Source organism: Hyla sarda, chromosome 8, assembly GCF_029499605.1.
Source record: "Hyla sarda isolate aHylSar1 chromosome 8, aHylSar1.hap1, whole genome shotgun sequence".
NCBI lineage: Eukaryota > Metazoa > Chordata > Amphibia > Anura > Hylidae > Hyla > Hyla sarda.
Genome location: NC_079196.1, coordinates 89417557 through 89434678, shown reverse-complemented (window position 1 = coordinate 89434678; position 17122 = coordinate 89417557). Strand labels below are relative to the sequence as shown.

General features: G+C 40.6%; 1 protein-coding gene across 1 annotated transcript in view; it reads right to left on the bottom strand.

Annotated features, from left to right (window-relative positions):
* The window catches only part of KANSL1L (KAT8 regulatory NSL complex subunit 1 like), a 104602-nt gene that overhangs the window by 36389 nt on the left and 51091 nt on the right, over window positions 1–17122 (bottom strand). The window contains exons 10-11 of the mRNA XM_056535268.1: window positions 16166–16239; window positions 15881–16035 (exon numbers count right to left, since the gene is read on the bottom strand). Coding sequence (XP_056391243.1) covers window positions 15881–16035; window positions 16166–16239 — 229 coding nt within the window. The remainder of the gene's footprint in view (window positions 1–15880; window positions 16036–16165; window positions 16240–17122) is intronic.

Below are 17122 nucleotides of genomic sequence, written 5' to 3'. Positions count from 1 at the left end.
CTCAGGTGCCGGGATCAATACAGATCCCGGCATCTGCGGCGGTTCGCGATTTAAATGAACGATCGGATCGCCCGCAGCGCTGCTGCGGGGATCCGATCATTCATAACGCCGCACGGAGGTCCCCTCTCCTTCCTCCGTGCGGCTCCCGGCATCTCCTGCTCTGGTCTGTGATCGAACAGACCAGAGCAGGAGATGACCGATAATACTGATCTGTTCTATGTCCTATACATAGAACAGATCAGTATTAGCAATCATGGTATTGCTATGAATAGTCCCCTATGGGGACTATTCAAGTGTAAAAAAAAATGTAAAAAAATGTAAAAGTAAAAGTAAAAAAAAAGTGAAAAATCCCCTCCCCCAATAAAAAAGTAAAACGTCCGTTTTTTCCTATTTTACCCCCAAAAAGCGTAAAAAACATTTTTATAGACATATTTGGTATCGCCGCGTGCGTAAATGTCCGAACTATTAAAATAAAATGTTAATGATCCCGTACGGTGAACGGCGTGAACGAAAAAAAATAAAAAAAAGTCCAAAATTCCTACTTTTTTAATACATTTTATTAAAAAAAAAATTATAAAAAATGTATTAAAAGTTTTTATATGCAAATGTGGTATCAAAAAAAAGTACAGATCATGGCGCAAAAAATGAGCCCTCATACCGCCGCTTATACGGAAAAATAAAAAAGTCAAAATAAAGGGATTATAAACGTACTAATTTGGTTAAAAAGTTTGTGATTTTTTTTAAGCACAACAATAATATAAAAGTATATAATAATGGGTATCATTTTAATCGTATTGACCCTCAGAATAAAGAACACATGTCATTTTTACCATAAATTGTACGGCGTGAAAACAAAACCTTCCAAAATTAGCAAAATTGCGTTTTTCGTTTTAATTTCCCCACAAAAATAGTGTTTTTTGGTTGCGCCATACATTTTATGATATAATGAGTGATGTCATTACAAAGGACAACTGGTCGCGCAAAAAACAAGCCCTCATACTAGTCTGTGGATGAAAATATAAAAGAGTTATGATTTTTAGAAGGCGAGGAGGAAAAAATGAAAACGTAAAAATTAAATTGTCTGAGTCCTTAAGGCCAAAATGGGCTGAGTCCTTAAGGGGTTAATGTCATTTTACTCTACATTGTACTCGCGTCTTATGAATATTATTCAATGACTGTTTCAATGTCTAAAATGCATCCAACCAGGCACTTATCTTTTATAAAAAATATTTTGATATATGTTTCAATAACTATATAAAATGTATTTAACCCTATAAATGTAGAAACGCTTTATTCTATGAAATGTGTTTGAATATATGATTTGTTCTATTAATAAAGCTTTATAAAACCATCATCCATAAAATGAATACAACCTCCTAATATTGTGTCCCATCATCCATAACATCAATACCAACCTCTAATATTGTGTCCCAGCAGCCATAACATTAATACAACTCTCTAATATTGTGTCCCATGAGCCATAACATTAACCCCTTAAGGACCAAAGGCGTACAGGTAAACCCTCGGACCCAGGTACTTAAGGACCAAGGGCGTACCTGTACGCCCTGGTCCCATTAACAGGGTTTAAACCGTTCTCACCAATGGAGAATGGGTTCCTTCAGCTGTGAGCCCTACGCTGACAGCTGTCAATCAAGGAAGTGTGTCCATGACGTAGGTGATGAGGCATGGACACAGCAGGACTAGTATGTGTCCAAGCAGACAGGGGGGGAAGTTGTTTGACTGGCTTTTTTGGTATGAAATACTTAACATTTTCTAATGAAAGCAATTGCAAAACCTATTGGTTTTGCATGCTTTACAACATATCAAAAGTTTTTGCATGTGACAGTGCCCATTTAACCAACTCTTCTCTCCTCGTGCTGTTAGTAAATGGCTGTGTACCAGCTGGTGTTTAAGACTCGGTCCTTTCCTGAAAGTTATACTTGATGACATGCCAATTACTGGTGCCAAATCTTGATCCCTTGTTAGAAGGTGCCAAGGTCTACGTAGTATTGCCATTACTTGATTTGTGTCGCCATCGTAAAAGCCAATACATCTGACCTTCTTAGTTGTCTCTATTTCTTGTGATGTAGTTAATAGAGTGTTCCTCTCTGATCCACAAGCCTGTTGTTAAGCTCACTTCAAATGTTTCCGAGAGTAGCCTCTTTGTCTGAAACTATGATGCTTTTCCGTAAAAAGTTTGACTCATCCGAACAATTCCTCCTTGCCCTGAGGTATTGGCCCACCGGGATACTCTTTTTAAGAGATCCCGGATGCCAACTCTCCCAGTGCAGAAGTGAATTTGTAGAGGGGGGGTTTACAATAGATATCCTCCAGAATATGATTTTGTCTGTCTATGCATCTTGTCAAATCCAAGAACTTTATCAACTTCCCTCCTATCTCTGAGCTGAAGGCCATGTCAATCTCATTATGATTTTATTAATCCTCGTCCCACAATAGCCACTTTTTATGCACTCCCAAAAATGCACAACTCCACTGTTCCTATTAGGGGGAAACGCTAATAGTGGATTATCTATTAAAGTATTCCAACCTAAAGTGCTGACGCATGCGCAGACGACATAAGATATGGGAGAAGTTAAGTTCTCCGTACGCTTTATTTGACATGTGCAGCGGATGATAATAAGTGAGAGGTGCTGGAACGAGCGCAAATTGATTACATCAGCTCACACCATGGACGATTAGCACTGACGTAAGTATATAAACATAATACCATTGGATTAATAGGGACCAGGACCTAGGAAGCAGTTAGAGATATCGCAATCCGATTGGCACAACTTGTTAGGGACTATAGTATTGGAACAGGATCACGGTCACCTTGTGATGATGTCATAGGGGTGTGCCGCATGTGCCGGCCTCCTGTGTACACCCGAAAGCGGCTTCAGCGCAGCTTCATTTCAGCGGAGCAGCAGTAAGGGTGTAGTAAGTAAAGGTGCAGGAAGCCGGCACATGTGCAGTGGAGTCACATACAGAGCGAGGAGGAGAGGGAGATGTGGAGGGAGGGCATGAATATGCATAAGCTGAGCAGTGCTGCGGACAAGCGGCGCTGATGTCACAGTGCCAGATGAAGGCAGTAACCCCGCCCGTGGCAGTTAGAAGATCATTTGCATATATTGAAAAAAGAAGATAACGTCGGGACGGATCCGGGCATGGTAGGCATCATATTGATCAGCGTCCCCCGCAATACCAGCCAGTACCTCTGGTTAGTGCTGGGGGGGGGGGGGGGATGGGGGGGTTTAGTGACAGTTTTCCTCTCAGTTTATATGTTACTAAACCTTCTACGATTGGACACATTTATTTTACTTACAATAGGCACAGTGCCAGTTTTTCCTGGATATTACTTGGTTAGCACAATATTTTCATGAATCTTGGTTATGTATATAGCACCTGAAACACTTATGGAGTGGGTTCATAATAAATGTAACTATAAATTGTACACTTTTTTACCTTTGGGTATGTCCAAACATCGCAAATTTGACATGTGTTGCAGGACTTTGTCTCTGTGATGGCTAAATCCATACACGTATAGTATAAACAAACTATTCAGCTGTATTGATGGATTATCAGATTATATCTACATGTGTGAATATACCATAAGGCCTCAAAGATCTAATGGATTGTTGTGTGCATTTTTCAGTTTTAATTTATTCCTTTTTGTTCTCGTATTGTTCTCCTATCAGTTAGTTAGGGACAAATTTCAAATGGCACCTAGGAATATTCTTGGTATTTTGGTCATTATTTTTGCCAAAATTAGTAGTGAAATTATCGTGACTGTAATTTAAAAATAAAGCAAACAAAACACAAAGTTCTCAAAATAACAGACTCATTTGTAAATCCCTGCAAATGTGTGTGATGTTTATTTTAGAAATTAAATTGGAGTTTAAAACTACAGCAGTAAAATGACAAGCACTGTAGCTAACTTGTTCTACCACTAAAACATAAGCTCTCAGGCCTTGTATGTTTGAATTGTCCCCGCCTGACATAGATAGCTACATTGAACAAGTGGAACCTTACAGTTCATCAGAACATTACATGTTACCGGGAGCCTAAGAATAAACCATACTTTTCAGCACTTCCAAGCAATTAGTGACTTCATTATAGAATATGAGCTTGTATAATTCTTAGAGATGAGATCTAGGCCTCAGATTTTTTTTGTCTATGTTACTTACTTGTTTTCTCTAGCAACGCTTTTATTGTATAATATTAAGATTTATATTACCAGTAAATGAATGGGACTCTGTTCATGTACCGTATTTATCGGCATATAACACGCACTTTTTAGGCTAAAATTTTTAGCCTAAAGTCTGTGTGCGTGTTATACGCCGATACACCCCCAGGAAAGGCAGGGGGAGAGAGGCCGTCGCTGCCCGCTTCTCTCCCCCTGCCTTTCCTGGGGTCTAGAGCGCTGCTGTCGGCCCTTTTCACCCCCTGGTTATCGGCGCCGTTCTGTCCCCCTGACTATCGGTGCCGGCGCCGATAGCCAGGGAGAGAGAAGCGGCGCCGACAGCCAGGGGGAGAGAAGGCGCCGCTGCCCCGTTGCCTCCCCCCATCCCCGGTGGCATAATTACCTGAGTCGGGTCCGCGCTGCTCCAGGCCTCCGTAGTGCGTCCCCGGCGTCATTGCTATGCGCTGAACGGCGCGGCGCATGACGTCAGAGCGCCGCGCCGTGCATAGCAACGACGCTGGGGACGCACGACGGAGGCCTGGAGCAGCGCGGACCCGACTCAGGTAATTATGCCACCGGGGATGGGGGGAGGCAACGGGGCAGCGGCGCCTTCTCTCCCCCTGGCTGTCGGCGCCGCTTCTCTCCCCCTGGCTATTGGCGCCGGCACCGATAGTCAGGGGGACAGAACGGGCAGCGGCGCCGATAACCAGGGGGTGAAAAGGGCCGACAGCAGCGCTCTAGACCCCAGGAAAGGCAGGGGGAGAGAAGCGGGCAGCGACGGCCTCTCTCCCCCTGCCTTTCCTGGGGGTATATCGGGGTATACACGCGCACACACGCACCCTCATTTTATCATGGATATTTGGGTAAAAAACTTTTGGTAAAATGAGGGTGCGTGTTATAGGCCGGTGCGTGGTATACCCCGATAAATACGGTAAATACTTTGACCCAGAATCCTAAAATACTTCTACTATTTACTATGTGCTCATACATGTCCTGTTATTATTACTGTTACTGATTATAATAACTGAAATTACTTATGTATTATAATTATATAACATCATCAATATAGTATTTTCTTTTAGTTTATATGTCAGTAATATTATTATGATTGGATACATTTCTTTTACTTACATTTGGAACAATACCTGGTTGCGCTGTATTATTAGGGGTAATATTTTCCTGAATCTTTGTCATGTATACAGTCCCTAAAGCACTTATAGAGCGGTGTAAAATAACTGTAACTGTAAGTTGTGAACTTGAGAATATCATGGTTTACAAAGAAAGAAAACAAAATCCCAGAATGCTCCAAAGGGCCACATAGTAACCGTTTGTATGGTTGAAAAAAAAAGACAAGAGGCCGTCAAGTTCAACCTAGAGACAAAATATTAGGCAGTGGTATAAATGTTATGGCTGATGGGACATTTTATTAGGCCGTTGTATTAATATTATAGCTCATGGGATACAATATTATGCAGTGGTATTAATATGATAGCTCATGGGACACAATATTAAGCAGTGCTATTAATTTTACGGGTCATGGAACACAATATTAAAATGTGGTATTAATATTATGGCTCATGGGACACAATATTAGGAGACGGTATTAATGTTATGGCTGATGAAGCACAATGTTAGGAGGGGTAATTAATGTTGTGGCTCATGAAACACAATATTAGGCAGTGGTATTAATGGTATTCAATGTATGATACTATCAATGATCTCTGTTAGAGTCCCCTCCAAAATAATTCAAGGCCCCTTACATAGTGGCGTCTATATTCATTGATATAGCCCCTACATACACAGCTATGTTACTTGTAGGAGTGTCTAATGTGAGATATAGGGGGATTGACTGTTGGAAAACGCTTTGTTTCTACAGCTGTTCTGGGATATGGCTATGTAAGCTGCTTTTGCACAGTTTTTAAGGGTGTAATAGAAAAACGTAACACATATGGGTACTGCTCTTAAATCATAATAGTAAGAAAAGCACTTCTCCCAAGTGGACTGTGTGGCTTCTGTACAGAAAAATGTGCTTCTGCTGGAAAACTGTTTATACAGCTTGGATATATTTCTTTTACTTACATATGGAACAATACCTGGTTGCGATGTATATTATTGGGAGAAATATTTTTTGGAATCTTTGTCATGTATACAGTACCTAAAGCAGTTATAGAGGGGGTGTAAAATAACTGTAACTGGAAGTTATGAACTTAAAGGATACATAGTAACAGTTTGTAAGGACGAGGGTACATCGAGTTCAACCTAGAGTCAAGATATTAGGCAGTGTTATTAGGACTAAGCCCATTTTGCCCTAAAGGACCAGGCCATTTTTTTTTTCTAAAAATCATAAAGCTTTCAATTTTGCACCTACAGACCCATATAAGGGCTTGTTTTTTGCACCACCAATTGTACTTTGTAATGACATCAATCATTTACTAACAAAATCTACCGCAAAACCAAAAAAATATATATTTGTGGGGTGAAAACGCCAATTTGTAACTTTTGGGGTTTTTCATTTCTACACAGTGCAATTTCCGGTAAAAATGACACCTGATCAGGGTTATATGAGGGCTCATTTTTTGCACCGTGGTCTGTAATTTTTATCGGTATTATTTTTGTTTTGATGGGACTTTTTATTAATACTTTAATGGTATATGAAGTGACTAAAAATGTGCAATTTTGGACTTTCATATTTTTTTACATGTACGCCATCGACCGTGCGGTTTAGCTGCTTTATATTTTAATTGTTCGGACATTTACGCACGTGGTGGTACCACATATGATTATTTTTTGTTTTTTTACATTACTTCATATAAAAAATGGTAAAAGGGGGGTCATTTGAACTTTTATTAGGGAAGGGGTTAATTCCCTTTTCTAAACTTTTTTTTTTAAGGCCCCACAGTGCTCTGCTATAGCAAAGCACTGATCAGTGTAACCGGCGAACTGCTGCTCTAGCCTGCTGCGCAGGCTAGGAGCAGCAGATTGCCGAACGGACGACGAAGAGGCAGGTGAGGACCCTCTCATCGTCCGTTACACTGATCGGGACATCGCAATTATGTCTCGATAGACCCGATCAGCTCCGCTGAGCTGTCGGAAAACTTTCACTTTCTTTTTAGACCCTGCGATCAACTTTGATCACAGAATTAGCCGTGTATCCCGGCTGCCGCTGTCCGCTGGTTAGATTTTAACTATCCAGATATAGATTGGGGTGAGGGGTTGGCTAAAACTACAAAGGGGTGACAATTCCTAAATTTATTGCAGGATAATTTTATGGGCCAGTTTGTGGAGGACCCAACAAGAAGTGATGCCTTGTTGGATCTGATCATTTCCAACAACACAGAGCTGGTTGGTAATGTAACTGTGCGGGAAAACCTTGGTAATAGCGACCACAATATAGTTATTTTTCACTTAAAATGTAGAAAACAAAGACAGGCGGGGAAGGCAAAAACATATAATTTTAAAAAGGCAAATTTCCCTGGGCTGAGAGCTGCACTACAGGACATAGACTGGGGGGAAGTTTTGTGAAATACTGATACAGAAGGTAAATGGGACATCTTTAAATCAACTCTAAATAGCTATACAGCTAAATATATACCAAAGGGGAACAAATATAAATGATTAAAACTAAATCCTACATGGCTGACAAATGATGTTAAAAGAGCAATAAACAACAACAAAAATAGCCTTCAAAAAATACAAATTTGATGGGTCAGCTATAACATTTAAACAGTACAAAGAGCTTAATAAAATCAGTAAAAATGTAATAAAAACTGCAAAAATTCAAAATGAGAGACAGGTGGCCAAAGAAAGCAAAACTAATCCTAAATATTTTTTTAGATATATAAATGCAAAAAAACAAGGACAGAGCATGTAGGACCCCTTAATAATGATAATGGGGAGGTTGTCACAGGCGATAAAGAGAAGGCGGAGCTACTGAATGGGTTCTTTAGTTCTGTATATACTAAGGAAGAAGGAGGAGCTGACATTGGCCAGGTCAATGCTGGTAACACATCATGTAATGTACTGAACTGGCTTAATGTAGAGATGGTACAAGGTAAGTTAAGTAATATAAATGTCCAGGGCCAGATGGATTGCACCCAAGAGTTCTTAGAGAGGTAAGTTCAGTAATATCTGTACCCCTGTTCATGATATTTAGAGATTCTCTGGTGTCTGGTATTGTGCCAAGGGACTGGCGCAAGGCGAATGTGGTGCCAATCTTCAAGAAGGGCTCTAGGTCTTCCCCAGGAAACTATAGACCGGTAACTTTAACGTGCATTGTGGGTAAATTGTTTGAAGGACTTATAAGGTATTACATACAGGAATACATAGGGATAATTGTATTATAAGTGATAACCAGCATGGGTTTACTAAGGATAGAAGTTGTCAAACCAATCTAATTTGCTTTTATGAAGAGGTGAGTAGAAGCCTTGACAGAGGAATGGCTGTGGATATAGTGTTTCTGGATTTTGCTAAAGCGTTTGATACTGTCCCTCATAGAAGTCTGACAGGTAAGTTAAGGTCTTTGGGTTTGGAAATTTTAGTTTGTAACTGGATTGAACACTGGCTCATGGATCGTACCCAGAGAGTGGTGGTCAATGATTCGTACTCTGATTGGTCCCCGGTAATTAGTGGTGTACCCCAAGGTTCTGTACTGGGCCCGCTGTTGTTTAATTTATTTATCAATGATATAGAGGATGGTATTAACAGCTCTGTTTCTATCTTTGCAGATGACACCAAGCTTTGTAGCACTGTACAGTCTATAGAGGAGGTGTATAGGTTACAGGATGACTTGGATAGACTAAGTGTCTGGGCACCCACTTGGCAAATGAGGTTCAATGTGGATAAATGTAAAGTTATGCATCTGGGTACTAATAACCTGCATGCGTCGTATGTCTTAGGGGGGATTAAACTGGCAGAGTCACTGGTAGAGAAGGATCTGGGTGTACTTGTAGATCACAGACTACAGAATAGCATGCAATGTCAGGCTGCTGCTTCCAAAGCCGGCAGGATATTGTCATATATCAAAAGAGGCATGGACTCGAGGGACGGGGACAAAATACTCCCCCTTTATAAAGCATTGGTACGACCTCACCTGGAATATGCTGTTCAGTTTTGGTCACCTGTCCATAAAAGGGACACTGTGGAGCTGGAAAGGGTGCAGAGACGCGCGACTAAACTAATATGGGGCATGGAACATCTTAGCTATGAGGAGCGATTAAAGGAGTTACAATTGTTTAGTCTTGAGAAGAGACGTTTAAGGGGGGATATGATAAACGTATATAAGTATATTAATGGCCCATACAAAAAATATGGAGAAAAACTGTTCCAGGTTAAACCCCCCCCCAAAGGACGAGGGGGCACTCCCTCCGTCTGGAGAAGAAAAAGTTTAGTCTCAAGGGGCGACACGCCTTCTTTACCATGAGAACTGTGAACTTATGGAACAGTCTACCTCAGGAACTGGTCACAGCAGGAAAAATTTACAGCTTTAAAACAGGGTTAGATACATTCCTGGAACAAAATAACATTAATGCTTATGAAGAAATATAAAATCCCATCCCTTCCCCAATATCGCGCCACACCCCTACCCTTCAATTCCCTGGTTGAACTTGATGGACATATGTCTTTTTTCGACCGTACTAACTAACTAACGGTTTAAACCCCATTAATGGGACCAGGACGTAGAGGTACGCCCTTGGTCCTTAAGTACCAGGGTCCAAGGGCGTTGTCACGATTCGGCTGGCAGGAGGTGGATCCTCTGTGCCAGAGAGGGATTGGCGTGGACCGTGCTAGTGGACCGGTTCTAAGCTGCTACTGGTTTTCACCAGAGCCCGCCGCAAAGCGGGATGGTCTTGCAGCGGCGGTAGCAACCAGGTCGTATCCACTAGCAACGGCTCAACCTCTCTGACTGCTGAAGATAGGCGCGGTACAAGGGAGTAGACAAGAGCAAGGTCGGACGTAGCAGAAGGTCGGGGCAGGCAGCAAGGATCGTAGTCAGGGGCAACGGCAGGAGGTCTGGAACACAGGCTAGGAACACACTGGGAAACGCTTTCACTGGCACAATGGCAACAAGATCCGGCAAGGGAGTGCAGGGGAAGTGAGGTTAAATAGGGAAGTGCACAGGTGAATGAACTAATTAAGCCAACTGCGCCAATCAGCGGCGCAGTGGCCCTTTAAATCGTAGAGACCCGGCGCGCGCGCGCCCTAATGAGCGGGGCCGCGCGCGCCGGGACAGGACCGACGGAGAGCGAATCAGGTACGGGAGCCGGGGTGCGCATCGCGAGCGGGCGCCACCCGCATCGCGAATCGCATCCCGGCTGGGAGAGGTATCGCAGCGCACCCGGTCAGCAGGTCTGACCGGGGCGCTGCGATTGCGAGGATGTTGCGAGCGCTCCGGGGAGGAGCGGGGACCCGGAGCGCTCGGCGTAACAGGCGTACCTATACACACTTGGGGGGACATGTATCAAAGATTTTACCCCTGTTCTGTGTGTATTTTTTTTGCGCAAAATTTTGCGCAAGCCCTTTTTTTGCGCATTTTTTTGCGCACGTTTTGGTAGAGCATGTCCTCCAGATGTGCCTGAATCGGGGTACCTTGGAGTGACATCTATAGCACACATGGATTTATTAACTGCGTACTTTTCCTTTACACCAAAAATTTTGCCGCAAGAGCTGTTTTTTTTGCGCAAATATAAGCCATCTTGGACTTAACGTAGCAAGATGCTCTAAATCATCGATTCTATTTTCCAAAGAGTGGATTGAGGAGATTACTATATTTATGCGCAATTAATGAAGCTCATTGCGCTTGATTGATAAATTTAGCGCTTTTGCACTTTAGAATTTGGGAAAAGGGGTAAAATGCTTCTACCATACACAAATAATGATACATGTCCCCCTTGGTCCTTATGGGGTTAATGTTATGTCTCATGGGACACAATATTAGAGAGTTGTATTAATGTTATGGCTGCTGGGACACAATATTAGAGGTTGGTATTGATGTTATGGATGATGGGACACAATATTAGGAGGTTGTATTCATTTTATGGATGATGGTTTTATAAAGCTTTATTAATAGAACAAATCATATATTCAAACACATTTCATAGAATAAAGCGTTTCTACATTTATAGGGTTAAATACATTTTATATAGTTATTGAAACATATATCAAAATATGTTTTATGAAAGATAAGTGCCTGGTTGGATTTTAAATATTGAAACAGTCATTGAATAATATTCATAAGTCGCGAGTACAATGTAGAGTAAAATGACATTAATATCATAAATTTATTTACAGGGATAAAGAAACACAGTACAGGGGAATTTATACAGCTAAATGTATTATAGAAACCAAGAGATGCAACGCGCCGCAAATCTCTTTATCAATTAGGAGTGTAGGGCTCTATAGTATAAATACTACGTTTACCTCCTTTTACTTTTTATCTAGTTTTAGGAATGGGCCATATTGTAAAATGTATGGTAAGAAATGACAGAGAGCTAAATGCTGACCAGATGTTTGTAAATTATAGCACAAGGCGCGTAGTATAGCATCAAGTATTCATTGTATACTGTAAAAATGACAGAAGAGATCTGATTGGTTGCTATGGACAACTCAGCAACTTTTCCTCTGGACAGTGTTTGATAAATCTCCCAATATCCTTACATTTTTCTACTATACTCTAAGAAACTATAAAAAGATCATTATATAACTGCGACTAAGAACAGCGGCCGTAGAAGCATTTTAGTCTGCTGCCGGACATGTCCACATATTACACGGGCCCCCCCCCCCACACTTTTATTTATTTTATTTATTTATATAGCGCCTACAGATTCCGCAGCGCTTAGTTTAGGAGACTATGTGAGTGAATGTGAGAGAAAATGGGGGGGCGAAGCTATGCAGGGAAGGGGCGTGGCCTAGAGAGGCTCTGCTAGAAAAGGGGGTGTGGTACCTGTCACTTTTAATTACAGTGGGCGGTTTGATGAACCGTATCCCCTCTACACTACTACTACTAAGAATAAATGGAAAAGGAAGAACCAACTTCAGGTATGTGAGATCCTTTTTTTCTTATGCCGTAAACATACAGTTGACATATGCTCTACAGTATGTCACATAAGTTAGTACACCCCTTACATTTTTGTAAATATTTTCATGTGACACTAACTATATTATATCTTTTCACTGAAGAAATGACCCTCTGCTACAATGTAAAGTAGTGAGTGCACAGCCTGTATCACAGGGTTTAATGTTGTGTCCCCTCAAAATAACTCAACAAAAAGCCATTAATGTCTAAAACTTTGCAACAAAAGTTCATAATTATGGGCCCAGTTTTCAAGGAGGGTCCCTACCTTCCTCCTTGGCGTTCGGTCGGCAATTGATTGCTCCGTGCCTGAAATCCAGGCTGGAGCAATCAAGCGTCGGAAACACCGATCAATGCAATGCTATGGCATAGCATTGATCAGTGTATGCAATCAATGTACTGCATGTTATAGTGCCCTATGGGAGGCTATAAGAGTGTAAAAAAAAAAAATTAAAAATGTTAATAAACGTGATTTAATCCCTTCTCTAATAGAAGTTTTAATCACCCCCCTTTTCCCATAAAAAAAACATCTATGTAAATAAAAATAAATATAACTGTGGTATTGCTGCATGCGTAAATGTCCGAACTATAAAATATACTGTTAATTAAACTGCCCGGTCAAAGGAGTACATGTAAAAAAATTCAAAAGTCCAAAAGAATGTATTTTTGGTCAAAAATGGTACCGATAAAAACTTCAGATCATGGCACAAACAATGAGCCCTCATACCGCTGGAAAAATAAAAGTTATCGGGTCAGAAGAGGACATTTTTAAACATATTAATTTTCGTGCATGTATTTATGATTTTTACCAGTAGTAAAACAAAATCAAACCTATATAAGTTGGGTATCAATTTAATTGTATTAACCTGCAGAATAAAAATAAGCTGTCATTTTTACCAAATGTACTGCGTAGAAATGGAAGCCTCAAAAAGTTTTGTTCATTTTCCATTTTGTCCCAGAAAAATATTTTTTTTTTTTTTGTTTCACCGTAGATTTTTGGGTAAAATAACTGATGTCATTAGAAAGTACATTTGGTGGCGCAAAAAACAAGCCATCATATGGATCTGTAGGTGCAAAATTGAAAGGGTTGTGATTTTTAAAAGGTAAGGAGGAAAAAGCTAAAGTGCAAAAACGGAAAAATGCTCAGTCCTGAAAGGGTTAATCTTCTTTGGAGGATTTAGTGGATATCTGCAATCGGTGTGCATTTGGAACTACGCACTCGGGTCGTGGCAGCCCCGGCTAACAGTCATAAAGCGCTACAAGGTGTTGGGCTCTTAATTCAACACCACCAGGTAAGCAGCAATACTCTTTCCTGTTACAACATACACCTGTCTTATTTGAGGACAACGGCACTAGGCAGTTTCCCTGGACAGGTTCCACTCAGAACAGGCCTCGCCATGTTTGACCAAAGAAGTTGAGTGCACATGCTCAGTGTTGTATCCATAGGTTGTCTTTGGGAAATGGACATTTGGCTGTTGACAGCATTGCTGCAGAGGTTTAAGGGGTGGGGGTGGGGCTAGCCTGTGAGTGCTCAGACCATACGCACTCCACACTGCATCAAATTGTCTGCATGGCTGTTGTCCCAGAAGGAAGCCTCTTCTAAAGATGAAGCACAAGAAAGCCCTCAAACTGTTTACTGAAGACAAGCAGACTAAGGACATGGATTACTGGAACCATGTACTGTGATGCAATGAGAAAAAGATGAACCTATTGGGTTCAGATCATGTCAAGCATGTAAGGTGGCAACCAGGTGAGGAGTACAAAGACAAGTGTGCCTCCAGTCAAGCATGGTGGTGGTCTGGGACTGCATGAGAGCTGCTGGTACTGGGGAGCTACAGTTTATTGAGAGAATCATGAATGCCAACATATACTGTGACATACTGAAGCAGAGCATGATACCCTCTCTTCGGAGATTGGGCCGAAAGGCAGTATTCCAACATACTAACAACCCCAAACACCCCCCAAGATGACCATTGCCTTGCTAAAGAAGCTGAAGGTAAAGATGATGGACTGGCCAAGCATGTCTCCAGACCTAAACCCTGTTGAGAATCTGTGAGGCATCTTCAAGCTGGAGGTGGGTGAGCTCAAGGTCTCTAACATTCACCAGCTCTCTGATTTTATCATGGAGTACCAAAAAAGGACTCTAGTGACAACCTGTGAAGCTCTGGTGGACTCCATGCCCAGGAGGCTTAAGGCAATGTTGGAAAATAATGGTGGCCACACAAAATATTGACACTTTGGGCCTAATGTGGACATTTCAACTAAGGGGTGTACTCACTTTAGACATTAATGGCTGTGTATTGAGTTATTTTGAGGGGACACAACATTAAACACTGTTATATAGGCTGTGTAATTTACATTGTAGCAGAGAGCCATTTCTTCAGTGTTGTAGAAAAGCCCGAACCAGTGCAAGAAAAAAAGACTGATGTCAGGTGCTTCCACACAATGAATAAAGTTCAATAGTAGATTAATATTACTGTTTATTGGCAACCTGTTTCAAATCCGTACAGGATTCTTTGTCAGGCAAATCAGGAAAAGCGCCTGACATCAGTCTTTTTTTCCTGCACTGGTTCATGCTTTTCTACATTGCTTGTGACATGACTCCAAGAAGGATCCACATGGACCTGTTGGCGGCTGATCGTGCCTGCTATATACATGTCCAGGTGTTGCACCCACAGGGCAACACCATTTGGTAAGGAGCTCGCTATTTTTTGCTTGCCTCCTGTCCGCTAGGTACTATACGAAGAGCGCATGTCCCTCTCATTTTGTTACTTTGCAGAATCCTTCATTTCTTCAGTGTTGTAACATTAAAAGATATAATAAAATTTTTACAAAAATGTTAGGGGTGTATTTACTTATCAGAATACTGTATACACATGCATTAGGATCTGCAGTACGGTGGTGTTTTTGTCATCTGTGCTGTTTAGTATTGTGTACCTTGAATTGTAGTATACACCTCTTGGGAATCACTTAAAGGGGTACTCCAGTGAAAACTTTTTTTTTTTTAAATCAACTGGTGCCAGAAAGTTAAACAGATTTGTAAATTACTTCTATTAAAAAATCTTAATCCTTCCTGTACTTATTAGCTGCTGAATACTACAGCGGGAATTCTTTTCTTTTTGAAACACAGAGCTCTCTGCTGACATCATGAGCACAGTGCTCTCTGCTGACATCTCTGTCCATTTTAGGAAGTGTCCAGGGCAGCATATGTTTGCTATGGGGATTTTCTCCTAGTACTGGACAGTACCTAAAATGGACAGAGATGTCAGCAGAGAGCACTGTGCTCATGATGTCAGCAGACAGCTCTGTGTTTCAAAAAGAAAAGAATTCCCGCTGTAGTATTCAGCAGCTAATAAGTACAGGAAGGATTAAGATTTTTTAATAGAAGTAATTTACAAATCTGTTTAACTTTCTGGCACCAGTTGATTTAAAAAAAAAAAGTTTTTCACTGGAGTACCCATTTAATCATAAGATGCATCTATAGAACATATTATCACTAAATCATAAGATGCATTTATGGAATGTATTATCACTGAAATGAGAATCTTTATCACGCTAATCCCCAATTTAATGTACATGATGCTTAACAAAAATAGCTTTTAATGTGAGCAAAGCAGTCTGCCAAAAATTACCTTGGGGTGAGAATTTCTTTGTACTGTAATTTCTCTAATTTAGATGGTGCAACCAGGTTCATGGGAATAACTATGTTATCGATGTCATATGAGCTTTCACTCCTCACTCTTCGTCTTGCTGCACTTAGCAAAATACTGGGGTCCCGTAACTGTAACTTAATCACATACAAAAATAAATAAATAATTAAAAATAGGTAATACATTTTACCTTTCAGTATATAAAAATACATTCGTACATGAGAAGGCAAAATCTAATATTTTTCTCAAAAGTATCTTCTAAAATACCTGTACAGGGGTTTTCTGAGAAGTGGGTGTCACGCTGAGATCATCAGATGGGGTTGCATAATTCAGGCGAATATCTGACATCAAAAAGAGAAACAATCAATTAAATGTATGTAGCTCTTTATAAGGTATGAATTCTAGGAGTAATGCATCTAAACATAGAGAGCCACTGCTAAATATATATGAATTAGGAAGAGCAGGTGTAACATAATATGTATAACAAAATATAAAAGAAAAGATTGTAAGAAAAGAAATTCAAATATATATATATATATATATTTTATTTTATTCTTCACATAACAAGCGGCCAAGAACACTTAAAAACATGTAATCTAGTCATAGTGGGGTGTAAACACCACTCAGGAACACTACTCAACAAAGGATCCAAACAGTTTTTTCAAAACCCATTATAAGGTCTTATTTAACCCCTTAAGGACTGAGCCCTTTTTCACCTTAAGGACTGAGCCCTTTTTCGCAATTCTGTCCACCGTCACTTTAAGCGTTGAGAACCCTAAAACGCTTTTACCGAATATTCTGATTCTGAGATTGTTTTTTCCTGACATATTCTACTTTATTTTGGTGATAAATTTTCGGCGTTACTTGCATCCTTTCTTGGTGAAAAATCCCAAAATTTCATGAAAATTTTGCATTTTTCTAACTTTGAAGCTCTCTACTTGTAAGGAAAATGGATATTCCAAATAAATTGTATTTTAATTCACAAATACAATATGTCCACTTTATGTTGGCATCATAAAATGGACATATTTTAACTTTTTGAAAAAATGAGAGGGCTTAAAAGTAGAGCAGCAATTTTCTAAAATGTCATGAAAATTGCTAAATCTGCGACCTCACTCCTATCCCTCAGGATGATCGGAGCTGTCACTGACAACTCCGATCATCCCTATTTTCCGGGTGATCGGGTCACCAGAGACCCAATCAGCCCGGAATTGGAGAAAATCG